Source organism: Ammospiza caudacuta, chromosome Z (genome assembly GCF_027887145.1).
Source record: "Ammospiza caudacuta isolate bAmmCau1 chromosome Z, bAmmCau1.pri, whole genome shotgun sequence".
Lineage (NCBI taxonomy): Eukaryota > Metazoa > Chordata > Aves > Passeriformes > Passerellidae > Ammospiza > Ammospiza caudacuta.
Window position 1 is genome coordinate 25732063 of NC_080632.1, and position 25223 is coordinate 25757285.

General features: G+C 37.9%; 1 protein-coding gene across 2 annotated transcripts in view; it reads left to right on the forward strand.

Annotated features, from left to right (window-relative positions):
* Positions 1-17565, forward strand: part of CHSY3 (chondroitin sulfate synthase 3) — a 140248-nt gene extending 122683 nt beyond the window's left edge. For both annotated transcript variants that reach the window (XM_058824132.1, XM_058824133.1), the window contains one exon: positions 15338-17565. In XM_058824132.1, the coding sequence (XP_058680115.1) occupies positions 15338-16903 (1566 nt within the window). In that variant the 3' untranslated portion in view covers positions 16904-17565. The remainder of the gene's footprint in view (positions 1-15337) is intronic.
* The last annotated feature ends 7658 nt before the right edge of the window (positions 17566-25223 follow it).

Genomic DNA, 25223 nt, shown 5'->3' on the forward strand with positions numbered 1-25223 from the left:
ACTGGCTGGGAGGGATCAACTCTCCACCCAGGCAGGCAACAGCTGTGGAATACAAAGCCTCACCACTGTATGAGTGGGCAAAGAGGGGAACATAGAGGGAATTGGCTGATACAGCAATCTCCATGATTTTTGAAAATCACGGCAGTCAGATGCCATCTCTAAACTGGAGAGAGATGGATTAGATGGGTAGACAGATCAATGGGTAAGGAACTGGTTGAGTGGTGAGATCCAGAGTGTGGTAGTTAACAGCTCAGGGTCCTCATGGGGGGACATCAGTGGCAAGCAGTGTCCCTCAGGTGTTTGTACAGGGGCCTGTGCTATTTAATGTCTTCATCAATGACACTGACATCAGGATCAAGTGAACCCTCAACAAATCTGCAGATGACACCAAGCTGAGTGGTGTGATTGACATACCCAAAGATGGGATTGGACAAGCCCAAGAAGACTCCAGGGGAATCTCATGAGTTTTAACAAGGCTAAGTTAAAATGGCCTGCAACTCACTTGTAGTCCTGCAACTGTGTTGGGGCAAACCCCAGTACCAACCCAGGCTGGGGGATGAACGGATGGAGAGCAGCCCTGGGGAGAAGGACAATCAGTCAGGTTGGAGCTGCTGGTGGGTGAGAGGCTGGACATGGGCACTCCCAGCCCAGAGAGCCAAACGTGTCCTGGGCTGCATCCAGAGCAGCGTGGGCAGCAGGGGAGGGAGGGGATTCTGCCCCTCTGCTCTGCTCTGGGGAGAGCCCACCTGGAACCTGCATCCAGCTCTGGGGTTCCCAAAAAGACAGCATGGACCTTTTGGATTAAGTCCTGAGGAGAGCCATGAAGATGATCTGGAGTGATGGAGCATGTCTCCTAATGAGACTGAGAAAGTTAGGGTTGTTCAGCCTGGAGAAGAAAAGACTCTGGGGATACTTTGGAGCAGCTTCCCAGTACCTGAAGGGAGCCTACAAGAAAGCTAGAGAGGTAGTTTTTCCATGGAAGAGGAAATAGCTTAAAAACTGAAGAGCAATCAATTTAGATTGGATATAAGAAAGCATTTTTTACAATGAGGATGATGGAACACAGCAATAGATTGCCCAGGGTGTGAAGAGGTTCTCCATCTCTGTGAATATTCAATATTAGTGTGGATGAGGCTCTGTGCAACCTGTTCTACTTGAAGATATCCCTGGTCATTCCCTCTTGCCTCCTGTCGATATATGGCACCCAGAGAGGAGCATTTCTCACTGGATCATTGCTTTAATGATCCAAGATTACCACTCGTCAGTATTTCCTGCTGTTGGCCGCTGCTTGCCATAGCTCTTAAGTCTCCCAGACCACTTCCATATAAATATAAATATAAAATATAAATATAAATATAAAATATAAATATAAATATAAATATATTAAGTAATGGCTGAGTGTTTAAACACACTTCAGTAATCTATTTCAGAGAATCACACAGAATCAATCAGGTTGGAAAAGATCTTTGAGATCATTGAGTCCAACTTGAGACCTAACAACACCTTGTCAACCAGACCATGGCAGCCAGTGCCACATCCAGTCTTTCCTTAAACACCTCCAGGGACACCACTTCCCTGGGCAGCCCATAACAGTGGCTGATCACCCTTTCTATGAAGATCTTCTTCCTGATAACCAGCCTAAGCCTCCCCTGGTGCAGATTAAGACTGTGTCCCCTTTTCCTGTTGCTGGTTGCCTGGGAAAAGAGGCTGACTCCCACCTGCCTACAGCCTCCTTTCAGAGAGTGGCAGAGAGTGATAAGGTCACCCCTGAGCCTCCTTTTCTCCAGGCTATACACCCTCAGATCCCTCAGCCATTCCTCACAGGACTTGTGTTCTAGACTCTTCCTTCACCAGCCTTGTTACCCCATTTGTCTGTCTATCCTAGCTAATATGAAATCACACTGTTTTTCCCCCTTGGGTGCTGTCTTTCAGGAGTTCTGTGCTCCAGCACTTCCATATCTTAACACCTAATCTACTCAACAGCTTTTATAAAAAGCCAGATTTTGATGACAGTTTGAGTAAATATGCAGACTTCAAAGCAAATCAAATAGCTTCAAGGCTCTTAAGAGTTCTAAACAAGAAGTCAGTGTTCTGCTACAAGTGTTGATCTTCTGAGATTGCTGGTTTTTATCTTAAAAATTTCTTCCTTGAAAGTCCTAGATAGGCACTAGAGACACTAGTCCTGATCTTTTTTCTCTTTTTTGTCTGCCAATTTCCATAACCCTTTATCTCTTTTGATACCTCAGATTTTGTCAGTATGTTGGATTTATTACCAGAAAACAGGAAGTGAAACAACTTGGCCTAGCTTAAAGCAAGGAGATTAGTCTGCTGTTTAAGGTATACAAAAGGCTTCCAGGTAGCTTTAGGTCTTCAAAACTTTGCTTCCCCTATAAACATGTTTATATGTCCATTTTGCTAGATAGTTTTAGAAACATATATTACCTCTGTCTCACATTCTTGGCTTTATCCTTAGACCAGCACTGTTAAAAGGTGGCACTGAGTTTTTACCTGATGTTGCCTGGATGAATGTAATTTAAAATGGATGCTGCAGATTGAATTCCTATTCTCCGTAGGAATGTACAATCAAATATGACTCTTGTGCTAAGCTGCTATGTTTTCCTGTTATGTATATCTCTTGATAATCTCTTGATAACTCTTATCTGGTCTTTATTTTGCATGGAAAAATCTATCCAAGTAAGGCCAATGGACTAAGGAAAATACATAAACTAATATTGGAAAATTGCTAATTATAAATAAACAAAGTCATCCAAGGTCAGGTGTTTTCCTACACTGTTTTTTTGCAGATGTTTACGCATTAATGTAAACAAAATGTGTAATGTATGCAGACAGTTAATTTTTTGATTGATGAAGTACTTAAACAGAATTCATGGTATCAATGGAAGTTATGGATGTCATTTTTATGCATTATTTCAGCATTATCTGATAGTGCTGGAATATAAACCTGTAGTCAATTGGCTAAACAAGCATTTATTGAATTTTTCTTTGGATAATTAAAGGACTCAAAAGCTTCTTTAAAGGGTAGACCCAGCAGTTTTCTGAAGTGTATTTGCTGTGGAATGATAACATCTTGAGATTAAAAGAAAAGACAAAATTGTAGCTGGTAAACACTAGCAGGAAAATAAGCTGCATGCCTGTGCCTCAAAAGAAATAAAATTTTACAGGCATAATTATACATTGTGTTGAAATATATAGGGAGTTGCAGGATTTTTTTTCCGAACCAGTCTCATTTTTTCTTCACTTCTAGGCATTTAAAACAGTTTTTCTCATTTCAGTGCTTGAGGTAATTTTAATTAGTAATATGATTTACTGTTAGAAGTTACAATTATTTCAGACATGAAAAGACTTCCTTTCAGATCTGCATATACTGGGGAGAAAATATCTCTAGAAATATCTGACAAGTCACAGTGAAGGCAAGTGCAACATTCTGCTGTTTCTGCTCTGCAGATCTGTTCAGAAGAGAGATCTGAACAAACTCTACATTGAGAAACTCACCAAAATTTGGTTCCAGGCATGGCGAACTTCAGTCCTCTGGTACTTCTGCCTGGGATCACTACTGCTCTGTCTAGCAGTCCTTGGCCACTTTTGGGCCGATCTTCTGTTTTGTTTTAGGAAATTGGCCTTTTTCATTAACCTAGTGCTTTTTCATTATGGTGCCCTGAAGTTAAATCCCCCTATTCTGACTATGGGAACATTCCTGATATGGCTTAATTTCCCAGTCGGAAGAGGTAGGTGTAACTTATGTTGTAGTAGTGGTAAGAGCCATCAGTATTCACTTGCCTGCATAAATGCAGTTTCTGACAAAGCAAGGCCTGTATGCAGTAGTACTCTGCCTTGTTTTCTTTACTGTTCAGAAGTATTTTGGTATCAAAGATGAGATGTGCCGATGCACTGCATTCTTCTGTATGTGGCAAGATATATTTCCTGATCAAGAAGTTCCTTCCAGTTTATCTGACCTTTCTAACTTCTGCATGTTCATCTGATTTAACAGATCTCACCACTCCCCAGGATAGGTTAGCATCCTATCTCTTCCCTCTTGTCATGCTTTCTATTTTGACTTTTTGAAATTTCTTACTTTCTTACTAACTTCTATTCTCCACCTTCATGGGCTTTTCAGGCAATGTTGGCAAACTGATGTTTCTCCTCAGGCAGTACTGTAACAGCTCTACTTTGCCCAAGAAATAAGCATTGACTATTCTTGCTTGTCATTTGTCTGGTAGGTGTGCATCCAGACTTGTTAGCTAAAAAGAGATACTGTATTCTCCACAGGATGATATACTGCACTGTTTATGGCATTACCTGTGTGATACTAACAAATCAGTCAGCCTTTTTAATTGCATGAAAGTTCAGCTAAAGAAACTGCCATTGGTGTAATTTTGTTTAACTGGATGTGTAAAATACAGTCATTGAGAACATGTGTTTCATCTTCAGGTATGTTGTACTCATCTTGTAGGACTCCCAGTTCATAATTTTGAGCATATGTAGGACATATGGGAAAAAAAAAAAAAAAGATATGTGAATAAATGGAAGGATATCACTTAAACACAGGAGAATTATTATTTTTTACTGTACTGTGTACTTTCCACAAATCTGCAGAAGTGTAAGACACTCCCAAGAAAAGAGGTAAGTGAAAAACTTAACTGTAAAATAATGGTAAAAAAGGATAAATGAACAGAAAAGTAGCATCTCTTTAAGGCTGAGTTACTCAAAATTATTTTGAATCATGCTATGTGCTTGCCACTGCACACATGCTGTATAATATAGATCATATTATACAAATTAAAAATTATGCTGAATTGTCAGTGCTTCCAGTCTTCCAGTCTTCCAGTTTGTATTTTTGTCAAATACTTTTGGAGGATGTCAGGTGCAGATTCTGTAGTATTCTACCGTAGGCATTGCTATCACTCTGTTCCTTCTGAATTATGTTTTGTAATATAAGTTTACTTATTAATAAGGAGTAAGGCTATGAAGTAATATAAGCTTAACAGGTCACAGAGATCATCTGGTCCAGTCCCTTGGTCTTCAAGCAGGATCTGTTTCAAGACTGGAAATCAAAATTCCATCAGGTCACAGTGGATTAACATTACTTAATAAGCTCCAAAACCTCATGTTTTTGCAAACAGAAGTGTTAGAGGGTGACAGACAGATGTAATAGAATGCTTATCACTGTGCAAAAGTAGTTTATATTAAGTAGCTCTTTGTAAATAATTGAGACATAAACTTAAAGGGAGAACATTTTTAGTAGATGGCTTGCATAGATAAATCCTCTACTTAAAGATGATTCTATTTTTTCTTTTAGTACTTACGGAAAGTGAAGTTCTGTTTCCAGATAACTGTGGACTTTTGGAAGGATAAGGCTGTTTGGTTTTGCTGTCTTGTATCAAAATGGATTGTATGAAAACTTAGGTAAAACTGAGGGTAAAAAGCAATAAAAACAGCTTGACAAGAGTATTTATTACTTTCATTTTAGCCTCAAATTCTAGTCTCAAATAACAGTACTATTAAAGACTCCTAAAACAATAGCTAAAACTTTTTGTGTCCCAATAATTGACTTCACTGATGGATAGTAGGTCACAGCATTTCCTTTCTGTAGACTATAATGATAAATATACTGGGAATAGTAAACTCAAATTATTGTTTTCACTTAGAATTTTTCATTTAGAGAGAAATGTGACCAACTTGTGAATGCAGAGAAATACTGCAGTTAAACTCAGCACTTAGATCTCAGTATTTGTAGCCCTAAAGCTTGATTTTTAATAGTTTGTGGGTTTTTTTGAGAATAATTAGAATTTAAAATCGCTTTTTCTTGAATTTTTCTTCAACATTTGCATGGGTGAGTTACTTCAAAAGTAAGGATGCTTAGGACTCTGTTTAGAAAGTCCTTCTAAGCTCCTGATGAGCAAAGTAAGATGTACATTTTCTGTAGTTGGTGACAGGTTTAGTAAGGCAGATGCACGCAGATTCTTCAGGAAGATTGATTTTTCTAAGGGAAGTCATAAATACCAAGGAACCCTTTGTGTCAGACTGCTGTAGTTTACAGGATGCTCATCTACCAGCAGGAAGAATTATAACTTGCAAAATATCACTGCAGTATAAGGATTTTTCATGAGACAGGAGCCTCATACTCTTTATAGCTACTGTTGTTACTGGGGCAGGGCCATGCAGAGGGCTGCTTTCTCTTGCTCTGTGAAATTGTCCTCTCCCAGTGTTTCAGGATTACACATTCAGAGTGCTTGAAGCATAAAGGCTCTAGAGACATCACTTTTGTTATTTTGCACTGCTGAAGAAAATCTCCAAATCTCCGCAGTTCTTCGTTCAGCGTAAGAGGTTTCCTGCATTGAACGTGGCAGGTTTCTCACTGGAGCAGGTCACTTCCCCATGCCAGGCATGTGACAGGAGTGCACATGGTGCACTGGGCATCTGAACTGGTCTCAGCTGGTATGACAGGAGTGAAGTCACCACCTGAAGCAGGCAGCACAGCCTCAGGCCATTACAGGGTGTTAGTTTTGTGGCTTCAACTTTGTTTGGTTAGTGTGAAATGGGTCTGGATGGACAAAGATTCTCAAACATGTACAAGGGGATTTATCTCAACAAGTGAAAACCAGAAAGGATACATTACCACTGTTATTTTTTAGGAATGGTTCTAGCCAAGTGTGAATGAAATACTCCCAGGCATCTCCATACTATCATAAACCAAACTATTCTCTTCTGTAATGCTTTGTAGAGTGCTGAGTATATCCATGCTAAAAAGTGTTCACCACACTAGCTGTCAGTATTTGGATGTTTTCTTTAGAAGTGTAGGGTTTTTTGTAGGAGGGAAAGCTTTGGGGATAAGGTAAATGTAAACATCTGAGCACTACTGAATAGGAGTGAAAAGGACGTGATTGTTGGTGTAACAAAAGGGAAGTTTCTCAGTAAAAATTCCTTCTGGGGTAATCCTGTAAAGTAGGGTGTGTTGCTAGTTCAACTGTGATACTACCCACAAAGTACCCAAAAAAAGAAAAATTTCTAGTTTCTATAGAATTTGTATATGTGGAATCATCATTTGTGGCATTCATGCACTTCAGAGAATAATTACAGTATTTAAATCTTTCGTCAGATACACAAATGTAAGAGTCCATGCTTTAGAAAAGTTTATCATCAAACAAATATAAATACTTTAGGTCACAACACATAGAAACAATTCAGAAATTATGATTAGTCATCAAATAACTTTTCCATATTTTTTCCTTAACATATCAAGTTAGAACTTGATATTTCTGTCTAAATATATAACCTTAAAGACTTATTCCTGTTTTTCTGTTGTGTACATTGAAGGCTAATATTAGACACACTTAATATTTCTGCCTCTGTATGGCCAAATGTGTCACATAGTGACAAAGGGACAGACTATAAAATAAAAGTATTTACACACTTTGAATACATGTATTCTGTAATAGATTTAATTGTAACTTTCACTTAGTTTAATAAATAATTCCATAGGCGCACTAAGACTTTAATAATTCTTATTTTGCTAACAAAAGGATTAGTTTTTTAGTCTTATGGTTCAATAATTATTATAAACTACCTTCAGGACTATGCTTAAGGGTAGGAGGTTGGCAAAATAAGTTCCTTCTTTTGCTCCTTAATGATTAAGCATTGTTCTCAACTCTATATTTTAAAAGTTTGTGTTTTGTCAGAAGAAATATTGATAAATGCTCGGGTGCATTGCTGTGTATGAGCCTTCAGGAAGGTTTAGGGTCTTGCACTGAAGATGTGTTGGTATAAAAGAATATGTATTACTTTTATGGTCAAATTTTACTATGTTTTTAAAATATAGTATGAATTCTGTAATAATAAAACATGTACATAAAAAACTAGGGTTTCTTACAGAGTGTACTTGATGCATGTTATAGCTAACTAGTAGACAATAATGTGTGTTCTTTTAACAATGGAGTATTTTAGTGGCTTGATACAAATGAAGAAAGAATTAATTATTGATTAATGTTCTTTAAATTTGTGAAATACCACTTAATAATAAATTCTTTGTCTATTTCATACTGTATGACACATGGCCAGGAAGCGTATTTGGTTGTAAGGAGCTGAAGCACCCTTTGTGGCAGGGTACAAACCTTGGCAAGATCCAGTTTGGAATATAGCCCTGATGTTGTGGGAGACTTGGCTTCAAGGAGGGTGGATTGCTTCTTTACTTGATGTGTGGAAGCCAGAGAACAATTCTAGCCCTTGGAAAATTTTTTAGCATCAAGCTGTTACCTAAGGAAGCACACATGCACTGCCAGGATGTTCAAAAGTACGTACATGCTGAGGATTGTCACCTGGATGGCAACGCTACTGCGGTAAACCACCTTCTGTAATGAGGGAAACAATGGCAAAACTGCCGATGGCTCTGCCTGCTGGACTGCAGGGGTATTAGTTTAATGCCATGGAGGGCACGTTCAGCTCCCAAGACTCATGGTGTAAACATTTAGCTGGTCCCAGTGCATTTGTTGGTGTCTCACTGTGTAAGCCCCTGATAGCAGAACCTGCTTTTCTCTGCTGAGCTCTCTCAGTGACCAAGTATGTAGGAGCAACCACAAGTCTGAACATCACTGAGTTACATGAAGCTTAAGCTATGACAGAAAAATTAGTTATACCTTTTCTGTGATCCTTTATCATCCTTTATCATCCAGAACAGGAAATGAGTCCGATCTTTGAGATCATAAAAACTGCTGAGTCAGCCATTTCCATTTCGCATCCTAGGGGAAAGATTGGCAGTGAGTAGGGGGCTGTTGTTCATTGTAGCTGGAACTGTTATTACCAGCTTCTTAACCTGTCATCCCTTCCACCTTACCCTGGTGCTTGTCTTCTGAAGGCTGGTTTGTTCCAAAGAAGGGGCTTAGTGACACGAGGCAGTCCAAACCTGAGGAGGCTGGAAGACTGTCAGCCTACCTTCCTTAAATCTGCTGACTATTAAAATGCAGCCTTTTCCACAACTGTTTCACTTAGATTATGCCCAGGATAATTTAAGACATTTTTCTGTTTCTTTCCATGCATGCTGCTGTCCTTGTATACCAGTGCTTTTTAATTTGTCAATTTACAAGCTAAATCAGAAAAGTCCTGGCAAGTTTCTTTTACATTGATTTGTCCCATGCATTTGGTAAAAATGCAGGCCTAGAATTGTGTGAAATTGTTTGTTGCATCTTTCTAAAATATTCTGACTGATGCAAAACTAAGTTTTGTGTCCCTTTTCTGTAGAGGATTCACACTGAATTTTAATTATGTCTTCATGTCACCTTATTGTCTGATGATATTCTCATGTTTTCTTTGTATGCCAATTATTTCCAGTTTAAAAAGTCAGTTTTCCTAAGATACTTAGTCACATACCTCTTACAACCATGGGTATAGCATTTTATGTGTTGTTTTATTATAACGACTTAATTTCCACAACTTCTTAATTTACAAGTTCTCTGGCTCTTATATATTCTCTTCTTATTTTGTCAAAATGTCCTTGACTATGTGTCATGAGCAGTGTCTAAGATTTTGTGCCAGCGTCACTAGGAATGGTTTTGTTCCTTAGAAGTTTCTGTAATAACTTCCCTCCAAACTGATAATTGCCCACTTGTACATAGCTTGTTATTGCTTCTCTGTTATCTAGTTCATATGCATTTCATGATTCCAGTCTTAATCCGTGTCTTCTCCAGGCTCATAGTATTTCTCAGAGCATCAAAATTTACCTGCTCATATCTGTCTTCTTGTCCAGAAACTTAGATTAACTGTTACTTAGTGTTGCATTTTATTATAGTACATATTATTAAGGCCATCCTAATGTACCTATAGTAATCTGAATTTTTTTTAAGCACTCAACTTCCTGTTGTTCAGCAAAACAGTATCATCTCAAATGCAGTAGATTTACGTATCTTCCTCATACAGATGAAATGTCCCCTGAATTCACTGGCAGCAGTGAATAAATCTTCATATTTAGCAGAGCTAAACTTTAAAGAGCAGAGGGAAGAAAGACCGGGAGTGATTCCTGTTCATCTTATTTCTACATTTATTAAAAGTCCAGTTTAGTTAAAATGGTCAACAGTTTAGCACTCCCGTGGATTTAAGAACAGCTCGAGTGAATGGAAAATTTTTATGTCTTCTCTGTTAAATATTGTTAATGCTCAAAAAAAATTGCGTTAATTTAAAAAGCACCGTTGGCTTTTTTTTAATATGTGATAGTCTTGCAATAATAAAGTTGGTACGTTTGAGCTTTTGTGTATATGCAGTAAGAACCTTCCTTTTTTATTACATCAGTAAATCACAGTGATTACAATGATTTCAGAACTTGCAATGCAAATTACTTTGTGCTTGTGTGTTAGCTATTGTATTTTTCTTCCACAATAATAAAACATTGCCTTTATTCTGATTTCTTTCTTATTTTTTTTTTTAATTCCTGCTTGGAGTTCAGAGTTCCTCAGAGCATGATTAGATCTTTAGTATTTCTTGCCAACTTTTAGTTTCATCTGGCATGGAAAAAGGCAAGCAGAAGTCCATGCCAACTCTTGTATTAGTTGTGCTCTAAGAACCATTCAGAAGACAGCAAACTATTCAGAAAAGTCACAAAGTCATGCATTGTGAACAGATAAAATGTTGGACCTCCAGGTATTATATTGAATTGAAGAGAAATTCTCCCATTCACTGCTTTCAGTGAACATAAATTGGTTGTATGATGTCAAAGTAAATGTTCATTTGGCGAAATATTCTCTCTCTGGGGTAATTGGTAGAAGAAACTGAGGAGGGGTACAGGACAATAAGGTAATATTGTGATATATCTTCAACTAGAGCTGCAGGATTTCTGGATAGCAATGATTGTAGTTTCCCACTAAGCTGTTGCTTCACTCTTTAAAGTGATCCAAAATTTTACCATCAGCAGCTTGCTGTGCCACTAAGATCTGTTTCTGAGTCTTGAGTGCATCCTTGTAAGTGTCATAGTTCTTTATGTGAGAAGAGGTGGTACCATTCCTATCAATTTTTCTTATGGTGCTTATTTACTCTGACTCCATTGATCTCAGAGTTGGCCCTCTTTGGATTTCTCTCTTTTGCCCTAGTTGTCTGTTTATTTAATGATCCAGATGTGTAATCATTTGGTAGCCTTGGCTGGTACCTTTGTACTTACATGATGGTTGATGGCAAACTCAAAATGACCCAGCCATGGGCACTCCCAGCCCAGAAAGCCAGTGGGATCCTGGGCTGCATCCAGAGCAGCGTGGGCAGCAGGGGAGGGAGGGAATTCTGCCCCTCTGCTCTGCTCTGGGGAGAGCCCACCTGGAGTGCCAGTTCTGGTGCCCCCAACACAGGAAGGATGTGGGACTCTTAGAGCAAGTGCAGAGGAGGACATGAAGTTGATAAGAGGTACAAAGGCTGAGAAAGTTGGGGCTGCTCACTCCAGAGAAGAGAAAGTTGCATGGAGACCTCGCAGCAGCCTTCCACTATCTGGAGGCCTACATAAAAGCCAGAGAGCAACTCTTTAGGGACTGTATTGAAAGAACAAAGAGTAATAGGTACAAACTAAAAGAGGAAAAACTTAGGCTACAGGTTAGGAAGAAATTCTTTCCTGTGAGGGTGGTGAGACACAAACAGGTTGTCCAAGGGAGGTTGTGGATATCCCAACCTGGACACTGTTAAAGGTCAGGTTGGATAATACTTTGAGCAACCTGGTTTAGTGGAAGGTATCTCTGCCCTTGGAACTAGATGATATTTAAGGTCCCTACCAACCCTTAACATTCTATAATTCTGTGTTATCAGTTTCGGATGGGACGATACTGACAAGGTGCCTGGCCACAGTCTTCAAGATGCTGGTGTGCTATGGACATTACCATGTAATGAAGCTTCTGATTCACTCTAGACTTGTCCTCATGCTATTTGCTTTTCTTTTCATCATAGCTAAACCTCTGTGTGACACCTACACAAAATTGCATACTGTGTGGACTGGTACTGTTAGGACAGAGTCCTAACAGCTTACATAGTTTTTCATTCTTCAGGCAGAGTTAGGATTGTGTTCCTCTTATGTACTTTGCATTTATCTATCTAGAATTTAATCTGGCATTTTATTACTTTGCTATTCAAAATCATGAAAACTTTTGCAGGAAGGTTTACTGTTACCATGCTGAATAATTTTAATTTATAGTCAATAAATCTTGCTACTTCCTAAACCCACCTCCTTTGCGCCATAATTTATAACTACATTTTTCAATTCAGACTCTCACACAAATCCATTTTCCGGGAAATTTAATCATCCTTCCCTTTGCCTTCTGGGCTTGACCATCTTGCCTAGAAATTTCAAAGCAAAGTTAGGATCAAATTGAATTGCTTTCATTTAGGTGTTAATAAGTTGAATTGTAATAAGACATTTTTTCTTGCAACATTAAGAACAAATTTCTGTGCCAAGATTAAAGCAGGCTATCTTCAGTTGTCATGTTTGTTCTGTTTTCTCTAAATGAGGATCTATTAAGAGTTTCCAGTAACATACCTGAAAATGGATTAGTACAGTTTTGCATATGTGTCATAGTACTGCATTACTGAGTTGATTGAATTTCTTTTCATTGCTACTTTTAATCTGCTGTTGATTATCAAAACCAAAATAAGTATTATAATGGAGTATATCTTCTCCCCATTTTTTCAGTGGAGCATATAAAATAAACCCAGGCATCTGAAATTGGAATGTGTAAAAAATGCAGTATTTATGTCAACATAAATTTATTTCTGTTAAATAAGTGATGCTAATGAATGTTCTGTAAAGCTGATTTTGTAATAAGTCAAGGGTTACAGAAGAATTTGCACAATTGGAGGACAGCATTTAGCTTTGCAGCAATATGTCATCTGCTGCAAATCTTTTGGATAAAATCCATTTTGCTACTTTACATAAAACTTTCATGTACTTAACTATGAAAAATCACATACTTTAAATGTTAATGGTTGTAAATGGGTAAAGTTAATGGTTGTTTCATTTATACTCAAATAACATTGTTCATTAGACTACTTAGAAGAGAAAGTCATGCAACCCACCTGCCCTTCTTTCTTTTGTTTTCAACATCACACATTTTCCTAATTTTCCTTTAAGGGGTCTTTGCTGTGAAATTGTTGATGTAAAAATCATGCCTTCAGCTTTTTGCAGGAAAAGTGGACAATGCAAAAGCATAGCGTGCCACCTTGCAGAGCTCACAGCATACAATTTTAAGTAAAGCAGACCAGGAAGGAAGTGTAACTTATAACTGGAGAGCTGGAAATCTAGCCACATCTGCTGTTCTTTTTTCTTTATTCAAAATGTAAATTGTAGAGCGAGAAGAGAAAATAGTTTTTCCAAAGAGCAAATGCCATCACCCAGCTCTTTCCTAAACACTGTTTTCCCTTTCAATCTCTAATCCATCTGTCCTGCCTGTGACCATCTCTAATTCTCAAGAAAGCCATATTTAAGTTTTTTCAGCACTGCTAGTTAAAACACTAACAGGCCTGATGATGTTGGTTCCTATTCTATGTATTACAAGGAAATCAGCCAAACTCTCATCTCATCTCATCTCATCTCATCTCATCTCATCTCATCTCATCTCATCTCATCTCATCTCATCTCATCTCATATAACAAGCAAACCACCCGCATTTCAAGACAGAACAAATGTTTTCAGAGAGCTTTAGGTAGGTTCTGTGAATAAGGGATATATGAGTAATGTTGTAACATTGTATCTTTCTTTCACATTCATTTTCACTTTAATATAACAGAGATAGCTGTTTTATCAGAGGCAAATTTAACATAGCTTAAGGTATTTATCAGAATGTGTCTGTTGCTTTTCTACATGTTATATGACTAACTTCAAAAATGGTAAACTGAGTGATAGTAGCAGCCATGTTTGCTCAAGCAGAGGCATTTGAGGTCTGAATGAAATGGGAGGGGCAGTCCAGAAGTTCTATATTAAAGTTCTGTTTTTCTAAATGTGACAATGTTTATGTCTTCTACATGCTAATGAATATTACATAGCTTTTGTGATTCTTATCTTAGGAGTTATTTAGGAGTTAATTGGGAGTTATGGAGTTATTTTACATCTATTGCCCTATTCTTAATATTACTTCCAGTGTCAAAACTTCTGTTCTTGAAAGAGTTGAAGTAAAATGAGCTAAATTATTTGAGTCAGATATACTGTGCAATTAGGACTAACCTCTCCTGATTTCTTCAATGTATAAAAGACAAACTGCGATACCCATGTCAGAATCTGATTACAGCTCAAGCTTAAAACACATTCTTGAACAACATTTTCTATCTAAGCAGTACATTTTCCTTATGTATTAATTACAGACCAATCTGTTTGCAGATTAAAAAAAGTGAGCCCTTTCTCCTTTGTCTGCCAGTCATGGGAAATAATTCTCTGGAGTTAGTGGGTGTTAGCAAAGAGCAGCAGGTTTTAAATATATTTATGATATCAGTATTTTACTAGTTCATATGATTTCCCATTTAAGAATAAATACTCATCACATTAATAATGAGCTAAGTTGTCTTCTAGAGAGGAAACTGAGTCAAAGATAGTTTCATGATATGTTTAGTCAGCACAGAAAGTATCAAGGCCAGATGTTTTGGATACTAGACTTGTCAGCCACAAAACATATCTCTTCAGTCTATCACAATTACTAATTTGACAGAAGTAGAATGTCTTTTCTTGCTACAGAAATAAATTGGAAATCACTATCACAATCGTTTAATTGACATACTCTATTATATGTGTATCTTACAAAATGTATATTAAAATGATTTTATTTCAATTATTGAATTCTCTGTCCACATGAAAAAAAATTTTTCGTTAAGGCCATTCAGTTTTTGAATGTTAAGCAGCACTAACTATTTGCATATATCAGTACAGTCAGCTTTTTGCTCCACAGACACAAATACAGGGTGCTCTTTAAAAAATTGTGAATGTTGCTAACCTTCCATTAAGGATCTGTGCTAACTGGGGTTTAGATGGAAGTGAAGTCAGTGGTTCATGCATAGCACTTATGAACTCCTATTACCCACAGACCTATGCCTATGCATTTCCCTTAGTTCTGCAGCCGAATAAAATGAAGATAAACCAAATATAATTGACCTTTTCTTTAGACAATGGACAATATTTGCTTACTGTGGACACTACTGAAACTCTAATCAAAACAATGTAACTATTTTCTACTGAATGCTTTAAAACTCTATGCCTAAAAATAACCATGGTCTATAAGAATAGGTAATGATACTAGTACCAATGTGAGTCCTTTTTCTGGGTAGAAGACATTCAACTTAATGTCTCTTTCCCCCTGCACCCCTCTCTCTCTCTTTGTAGATGCAGCAATTGTTCCACGAAAACTATGAACACAACCGCAAGGGTTACATTCAAGATCTTCACAACAGCAAGATCCACACAGCCATAACACTTCATCCAAACAAAAGACCTGCCTACCAGTATAGGCTGCACAATTACATACTGAGTCGCAAAATTTCCGAACTGCGCCATCGGACCATCCAGCTCCATCGAGAAAGCATCCTGATGAGCAAGCTCAGTAACACTGAAATAAATAAGGAAGATCAGCAACTGGGAGTGGTGCCGTCTTTCAATAACTTCCAGCCACGTGAAAGGGATGAAGTCATCGAGTGGGAGTTCCTGACAGGAAAGTTTCTTTACTCAATGGTGGAGAACCAGCCACCCCGGCAGAGCCTGAGCAGCGTCCTGCGGGCTGCACTGGATGATACTGTGATGCAGGTCATGGAAATGATAAATGAGAACTCCAGATCCAGAGGAAGACTCATTGATTTCAAGGAAATACAGTATGGGTACCGCAGGGTAGACCCTCTGCATGGAGTAGAGTACATCCTGGATTTACTGCTTTTGTACAAAAGGCATAAAGGAAGGAAAGTTACAGTTCCAGTGAGACGCCATGCTTACCTTCAGCAATTGTTTAGCAAACCTTTCTTCAAAGAAGCAGAGGAGCTGGATGTAAAAAGCTTGCTGGAGGACACCAACGGTGACACTCAATCTTTCTCTTTCCTTTCAAATTCTTTAAAGATTTTTTCCTCGTCATTCCAAGGCACCAAAGACACTGGGGGACAGAGTGACAAGAAAATACATATTCTTGTCCCTATCACAGGGAGATTTGATACTTTCTCAAGATTTATGGTTAATTTTGAGAAGACTTGTCTGATTCCCAAGCAGAATGTAAAGTTGGCAATAATTCTCTTCAGTTCTGATTCGGGCCCAGACTCTAGCAAACACATAGAGCTAATGAAAGAATACAGCATTAAGTATCCCAAGGCAGATATAACCCTGATTCCGATGTCAGGAAAGTTTTCTAGAGGTCTGGCTCTTGAGATGGCCTCATCTCACTTTGACAATGACACTTTGCTGCTGTTCTGTGATGTTGATCTAGTATTCACATCTGACTTCCTCCAGCGATGCAGAGATAACACTATTCAGGGAGAACAGGTTTACTACCCTATCATCTTCAGCCAATACGATCCAAAAGTAATATATGGAGGCAACCCTCCAGCTGACAGTAGTTTTGTTTTCACAAAAAGAACTGGATTTTGGAGGGAGTATGGATTTGGAATTACCTGTATTTACAAAAGTGACCTACTTACTGCTGGTGGATTTGATACCTCGATTCAAGGCTGGGGACTTGAGGACGTAGATCTCTTTACTAAAGTGATAACATCTGGTTTGAAGGCTTTCAGAAGTCAGGAAGTAGGAGTTGTCCATATTTTTCATCCTGTTCAGTGTGACCCCAACTTAGATCCGAAACAATATAAAATGTGCTTAGGGTCCAAAGCAAGTACATTTGCCTCTACCATGCAGCTCGCTGGACTCTGGCTACAGAAACATTTGGGTGTCAGGTACAATTGGACTCTCTCCTGACAACTCAGCCTATTTGGCCTTTTTAGGGGAGTTTACCTCATTGCTGTTATTTGATTTTGCTGTTGTAGTTTTAAACTCCCTGCTTGTAGTCTTCCAAAGACTGTTGACCTCAAATGGGCTGACTCTGCTGTTCACTGACGTTTCTTATACCTAGTGAACTGGTGAGGTGACTTCCTTCATATTTCCTTTATTTGAAATTCAGTCTTGTCATGGAAATCACACAAGCCCATGGAGCATATTCATCACAAGGGACTGTATTAGAAGAATGTTGTCTTTCAGTTTTTGGATTCAGTATCATCTTTGTTGCATTTCTCAGATTTGATGTGATACAAATATTTACTGGTGAAGGTACCACAAAAGTGCTTTATGCTTTTTCTGGGGATGGAACTCTCTAAGATAAACTTGAGTTTTATAATTTATATGAGGACTTATATGTATAAACGCTACTTTCCTTCATCTTTAGAATTTTTAAAGTAAATGAATAACTATAACTGTACGTTTATTTTTTAAAAAAAAGAGTAAAGCTGAGGAGCTACTTGCAAATACAACTGGTACTGGCTACCAAGGTCCTTAAATGTCTTATTATTAAAACAAACTCCTTATTGTTATTCAGTCAAAGTGTAAATGAACTTTGTTTTCACAACAAACAGGATTTAATCAAATGCTCATCTACACTTTGAAGATTATTTGAGCCAAGATCCTTCATTTGTAGGCAAGAAGAAACTATGACTCAACATGGTCATTTATTGTAAAGTGCAAGCATACAGTGTTCTTACTTTGAAACATATAGGATAAGTTGTTCTTTCTCTTTTTAGAATGAGTCTCTAATACATCATTTGCTTTTACATTCCTTTCATAAGGCTGCACTTCAGTGTTAAAAGTTAAAGCTCTAGTTTTTGTTTTACATTTTCATGAATATTGGTAGTCAGTAACAACTTGTTGTTAAAATTAGAGTAACTGTAGAATAGTTATTTAAGTTTCAAAATTTACTATTGCTGGTCAAAGTTCCTTGCCAATATATTTATATTAGTGGAGGTTATAAGACTGTTTTCAGATTTATTTCTCCAAACCACCTGAAGGTGCCATATCGTGGATTCATGAAGTAAAGTATTTAATACCAACAGGAGAAATGACAAAATTAATTTTGGTATTTTAAAGAAATGTTTATATAGGGATATATATGTGTGTGTGTGCGTGTGTGTATATCCCTATATATATAGATATATAGAGAGAGTAATTTCAATGTTCCACTTTTCAGTTCAGGCAGTGATTTGCTACAATCATTGGGTTTCAGGCAATGATTTGCTACAATCATTGGGTTTCTTTTGCCAGATGCTTGGAGCATTTCATGCTATACTGTGGTAAGAGCTTAGAGACATTCAGGAAACCATCAGAATTTAGCTAAACTTAAGCTATTACAGTGGGTACATCAATAAACTCAGTACCCTTGATTTCAAACTGTATTTCAAACCGAGCTGGGCAAGAAAAAGTGGTGAATTTTTAGCTGTAACTGACTGCTTCTGTGTTTCCTTAAAAAAGAAAGCCAACCAAAAAAAACCCCCAAACCCCCCAAAAGAACTAAGTGATTGGAATTCACTGGCACATCTGTTTGTGGGAGGAATCCAGGTTATTCCCTAAGGTTTGAAGAGGGTATGTAGGTCAGTTAATGTCTGTTATCTGTGGTTCTCTGTTCTGGAATTACCATGCAAAGAAAAAGGCAACCTTGACAAGGAGTGAGTAAATTCAGAATTAAAAGACTGGCCATAGTGTGCTCTAAGAAAGGCCATTTCCTTGCCCTGGAAAGGCATGAGGTGAGAACAGAGACTGTAATTCATGTTTGTACCAGCCCTCCTCAAGCAGAATTCCTGGGCTGTTATTTTCCTGGAGGCTCTTGCCTTCCTAGCCTAGCATTGTTAACTCAAATGTATGACAAAAGAAAAATTAACTTTCAATTTATATTATAATTCTTGGAAATTGCTCTTCAAACTGAGTGCAAAAGTCACGCTTTTTTCCTTAAAAAAGCCAAGAATAAGGAACCTGATATATTTTAAAAATCTCAATTAACCAATGCAACTCAGATTGTAAATACCAAAACCTGATTGCCTGTTGATAAATATTTGTGATGATTTCATAAACAAGAAAAAACCTAATGACTTAGAAAGATATCTAAGGAAATCATTGTCTGCTGGGATGTATTCCAGTGTTTATTCGAATTACTTAACTTAGTGGCCAGAAAGTATTTGCTCAGCTCAAAGTAAAATAGTAGATTAGAACAAGCAATGAAACCAATCATTCAGTGGGGATAAAGATGTATACAGAGGGCTTGCAGGATCAGGTCCTACACGATATAAGCAAAATGCTAGCATTTACCAGTACAAATATTTATTTAGTGTCTTGACTGATTCATTTGTTTATATGATGAATTACTTTGTTAAAAACCTGATTATAAATGTTTATTATGAAATATTGCATTTTCTTTTGAAATAACTATCCTGAGATAACTTGAGAACTTGTGTTAGTTTGTCTAAGGAATAATATGCCTTCTAAGGAGATCATATTAAAAGAAAAAAAAAAGCACAAAAGTGTTAGAGTAATGTTATGTATGTATAGATTAAGATGGGAATATCTGTGTTAATCAACTGTTTGCTGTTCTAATCTGAATCATAATCTTGATTGTAAAATGAAATTTCTATGTGTATAATGTCCCTTTGTAAATGCGTGACAAGTGAATTCACTATAGAACATAACAATCGATTCTTCCCCAAACCTCCTTCCCCTGGGAATAATTTTCCTGGCTACATTGTTGGGAAGTGGGTTGTGAACAGCTCATACTTTGGCTTTTCAGACACAACCATTCTTAAAAAAAAAAATAAAATCTCAGCATTCGCTACTCAGAAACCTCAGAAATCCCCAAACCACTGCATCATGGCATGTTTTCCCAGTTGCAGTGTTTAATTTAACAGAGCATTTGCATCTCCTGGATGAAGGAAAAACATCATGTTGGGCTCTCTGGGACTTGATGAGTGTACCCTGCATCAGGGTACTGGCTCTCAAGCTGAAGAAAGGCAGAAGGCCAGGGGGAGGCGTGAGGCTCAGCCACGGGAGTCAGCACCTTGTGCCCAAGTCACCCCTGTGCTGCCACCTGTGCTGCCCACGGCCTGCCATGGAACGATGGGTTGGCAGCTCAAACAGGCACAGAGGAGCTGTGCTTGCTGCCACCCGCTGCTCTTAAGAAGCAAAAGGGCCATTTTAATCAGGAAGGAATGAAAGGAGGGTCTCAAACTGGGGATTCATTGAGGGGGTGGCAGGTTGTCTTGTGTAGATCATGTTTCTCACTGTCCCCAGGTGAAAAGACCCTGGTCTGACATGGCTTCCCTCTGTTTGCACTCCAAGGGCTTTGAAGGAAGGGGCAAAACCTCATGGGGCGCATGGACCTGCATCATGTACTTGGGTCCTACCATATCATGGAACATGTTGGGGGAAAAGGTGCCAGATGGTGTTCCCAAAGAGCAGTACAGAGAGAGGCGCCTTCTGCACTCTGCAAATGCCAGCTGTGCAGAAAACTGCCTTCTGGAGCCTTTGCTCTACGGTGTGCTTGATAATAGTTCAAGATACTTCCCAAAAATTACTATGCTGATAAAATGACTCCTAGGAGTGTATTGCACATTCTCTGTAACTGGGTAGTTGTAAGCAGCATGAGTTAAAAACCACTTATTTTTAATCAGAGGGAAATAAACAATTTGAACTTCTTTTGATGTCTTAACTAGTCACCACAATTACTTAAGATGTAGTTTCCTACATCAAACGTTTTGCTCCAAAAAATGATGCCAGCTTTAGGGCACAAAAAACCCCCCACACGTGTAGTCTATATCATATTTTCCTGCAACTTGAAATCAGTTAAAATTTGTGGGAAAAAACAGGGGTTAGAAATTGATGAGTTGCTGACAGAGGAAAAGATTTAGGTTTCTGCTGTATTTTTAAAAGATAACCAGATCAGGAGAAAAAAAATCTCTGTGTTAGATACACACAAAAATTAGCCATGATGTTAAGTAATGATAATTGTGGTCCTAAAATGCAGCAAAATGAGATGTTTCCCTAAGTCTAACTATTTAAAATTACTGAATATCACTGAATATCTGTTGTACATCTGTAAGTACTGTGTAATCCATTTTTAATCATTAATTTCTTAGAATAATTTAAATTTTCTTCCATCAGCATGTATTCACTTGATTAATAAGATTACTTGTCATGACTCACTCTCAATTTCCTATTTTTCTTTCTCTTGGGTCTCCCCATTTGCAGTATGTGTTGCTACAGAATTGAAACTTTTTGAGCTAATATATGATATTTCTATTACAGTTTTATGATTTCGCTGCCACACAAAACTGCTGAACTAGAATATTTTAGTGAATAAGTTTCCAGGCCTACTTCAAATAGTTTCCATTTGCCTGTTGCTGTAAGTTAAAAGTGTTCTAAATATTATTACTTCATTTCTTCCTCTGGTCTCCTTCATACCAGAATTACACTAAAGTAAGGAAAAGCAAAAGCTTTGCAATGCTTACATCTAGGAAAATTAACATAACCAGGGGATTTGTGTGATCCCTTTTTTTTTTCCCTTTTCTTTTCCTTTGTTGTTTTGTTTTGTTTTCAAGTCTTTTATCTCAAATTTCAGAACCTTACTTAGCAGTTCTATATTTTAATAAAAGAAATAATGGCTATTAAGATGTAAGGCAGCACATATATTAACTTCTACAAACTGTCATTTTAAATCTTTATTTTCCATTCACTTTATTATTCAACAGATGTCTTCTATTTGTAGGGACTTTAAAGATAAATTAAAAGCATCCTTGCTGGTTCAGTATTAACCTGGTCTTAGTGGAGAGCTTAACCATGTAGGCAGAGATCCAGTGATGTAATCTATACTGCAGGCTGCAGATTCAATAAAGATATTCCTAAAAGACATGTATTCTAGTTAACATTGGTGCCAAACAGTTTTACTTAGAGCAGGTAAATTGCCTTTAGGTGATTTCTGTAAAAAAAAAGGAAAAAAAGAAATTAAAACAAAATTAAAAATGCTTGTGCTTGAGATTACTAACAATGTTATTACTGGTTATTTCGGAAGCCTTTATGACTTGCTCTCGTTCTTGATTAGGGTAATATGGAGCAATAAATTATTCTTGTTTTTCACATCTATCCATGCACTGTTGGCTAAAGGAAAGAAAAGCAAATCAACTGCTTTGGAGATGATGGTCTAACTGTGAGTGACCAGAGGGAGAACTGCTTGGTGTAGTTCGACTTTGAAACCAAAACTGAGACCTGCTACTAGGTAAGGACAATTTCAGGATAAGGAGTAGCAGCCTGAGTTTGTGCAAGGTATCATGGTGCCTGGGGATCCACCTTAATGCTTAGTGAGTGATTGCCAGGAGCAGGCACTGTGCAGTCTGCGTACAGTGCTACCAGCACTTGAAGAAAAAAGTGAGCAATGCAGTAAAATGTGTTTCACAGGTGACAGGATAGATAGTAAGGATGTAGATCCAGAGAGCTGTGTATCTTTTCTTATTTTAGGAGAGTGGAAGATAAAACATCTTTTAAAGAAGACCTCTGCTTTACTTTCTTCCTGAAAGCTTTTCCCCTTGTACATTCCACTTGTACATGCAGAGAGAGGAATGCTGGGGCAGTCTGGAGCAATATCAAAACTATATACCTTCCACACCTGATTTGTTCTGACCAGCAAGCACATGTTTTGGAAGCGATAGCTGAGCTGGCAATTCTTAGTCCCTCTTCTTCTCTTTTTAGATATGATGCGCTTTATTATTATTTAAACTAAATGGGATCTTTTGCAGCTTTGTGCCACAGGTGCTTTAGTGCTTTGTGCCTAAAGATGCTTTAGTTTTCCATTGTATCTTCATATATTGAACTGTTACATGGTACATCATCACATTTTAAATTATGATGTTCCTTTAAACAAAGGCTTTTGGGCAGTAGTTTTTATCTGATGTAACCTTGCAACCACATCTGTATGGCTGAAACAAAGTACATTCACCTATGGTAATTTATTTGTTACATTCCTACAATGGTTTTGTTTGGTAAAAAATTGAATGTGAGTTACAATTGAAGACTTTTTGGTGACAAAGTTAAGCAAATCTGTTTAACTGGGACCAAGCATTGAGCCATTCCTCCAACATGTGCTGTTACTGGATGACATCCAGAAACTAAGGTGTTTTTAACCAAAAAGGTTATAGGGAAATGTTCTAGTAAAACTGAATGGGAAACACTGTTTTGCACTACAGAACAGCTGGTAACAGAAGATCTAGCTTGTCTGTAAAAATATATCAGTTATTACTTCTGCCACAGTCAGCCAATGTTTAAGGGACAGACACAAGGGCAGATCACTTGATCTTGCACTTGTGTGAAAGAGACCAGAGAGATCAAGATTTAACATGGAACCCTTAGAAGAGAGTCCACTCTGAAAGAAACATGGATGTGGACAAAGGGAGCATGCAGGAAACCACAGAGAAGATTCTTCTTTTTCTTTTAGGCTTGACATGGTGCTGTGCTCATCAGGGAGCTACCAGGTCTTCCTGGATTGAGCTTGGCACCAGGCAAAAGAAGTACAAAAAATAAAGCATAAATATTGTGTATATGACAGGTCTAGATACTGGTGGGTGATGGGAAAGAAAGTGCATGGGAAAATATATAAGGAGTCAAGAAAATGATTTTTGTTTTTTGCACGTGAAATAGAAAGATAGTGTGTATATAAGCTATTTTACAAGCCCTGATATGTGGGGGGAAAAGTGAGTAATTAAAGGACATATATTTGAAAGGAAGGAGAAGACACAGTGCACGAAACAGAGTCTGTATCTAAACACAAAATTTAATTACAGTAGCCATTAAAGTATATGTGAAAAAATAGCACAAGAAATACCAGGAAAGAAATCACAGGAAGAAAGGAAGAACTGAAAAATATTTAATAAAAAGTCACTGAAGGACTAGCATAGGGCATAATTTATGCCCTGGATACAGAATACTTCATAGTGCCATTCAAGAAGCAATGAAAACATGTTATGAAAAAACATTTCTGTAGCACTGCATCCCACTGCTTTGCCTGAGTGCTGCTGATGGACCAAATGACAAGGTAATACTAAAATATTTTTTCTTTTGCTTGATTTTTTGGACCCCAAAATACCTACATTTTTTTCCTCTTGGTTTTCCCCCACGCTGCATTGTAAATATCTAGTCAGCTACTGTGTTACTGGAATTTTGTGGCTTTGAACTCAGTAAAACATATGGGAGATATCTTTAATAAGCAAAATGGCAGTACCAATGCTATCACACATCTGAATTTATCTTTTTGTGGTTAAAATGCCTTCCAATTACAAAAGTTGGCAGTCAGCAGGAACTTTTGCAGTCTTGCCCCACCTTTTGTTCCTTCACACTTTCAATGTCAGCCTTCTGCTCCATTTAGGTACTGATTACAAATTTAGATTATGGAAAAACTAAAGGAAACTAAGGAAATCTATCTCCTTTTAATAGCATCATACCAATGCATTTAATTTTTTACACAAACTTTGTTAAAAAATTATGTATTTAAACCAAAATCATACATCCCAGATAAAATTATGTTTTAGAATTTTTCTTGTTTATTCATACGAGTATGAAGTTAGACACTGTAATGATGTCACTGATGTGTAAAATTGCTGAACTACAGCATTTTGTTGCATTAGTTCCCAGCTCTGTTTAAATCTTCCCAGATTTAAAATGCATCTCCAAAATTAGGTCTGAAGTGTATGGGAGTCACCGATTCAGCAGATGTTAAAGGGCTCAGTGACACAAGAAGGCAAAAGCCTTGGAAGCTGAGATAGAAAACATTGAAGAAGCAGACCTTGAATGTTCTCAGGGATGGGGCATCTCCCACCTCCCTGGGCAATCTCTTTCAGTAATTTACCAATCTCATTGAAACAAAACCTTCTTCCTTATGTCTAATGGAACTCTCTTATCGTTTAAAACCATTACCCTTCATCCTGTTGCAACAGAACTGACAAAAAGGGCTGTCCCCACCTCTCTTCTAGCCCCTGTTGAGGTACTGAAATGTTTCTGTACAGTCTCCATGGGGCCTTTTCCTGCAGGATGAACAACCCCAGCTCTCTCAGGCTGTCTTCATACAGGAGGTGCTCCAGCCCTCTGAACATGTCTGGACCTACTCCCACTCCAACAGTTCCATGTCCCTCCTGTGCTGGGAGCCCAGAGCTGGATGCAGGTTCCAGGTGGGCTCTCCCCAGAGCAGAGCAGAGGGGCAGAATCCCCTCCCTCCCCTGCTGCC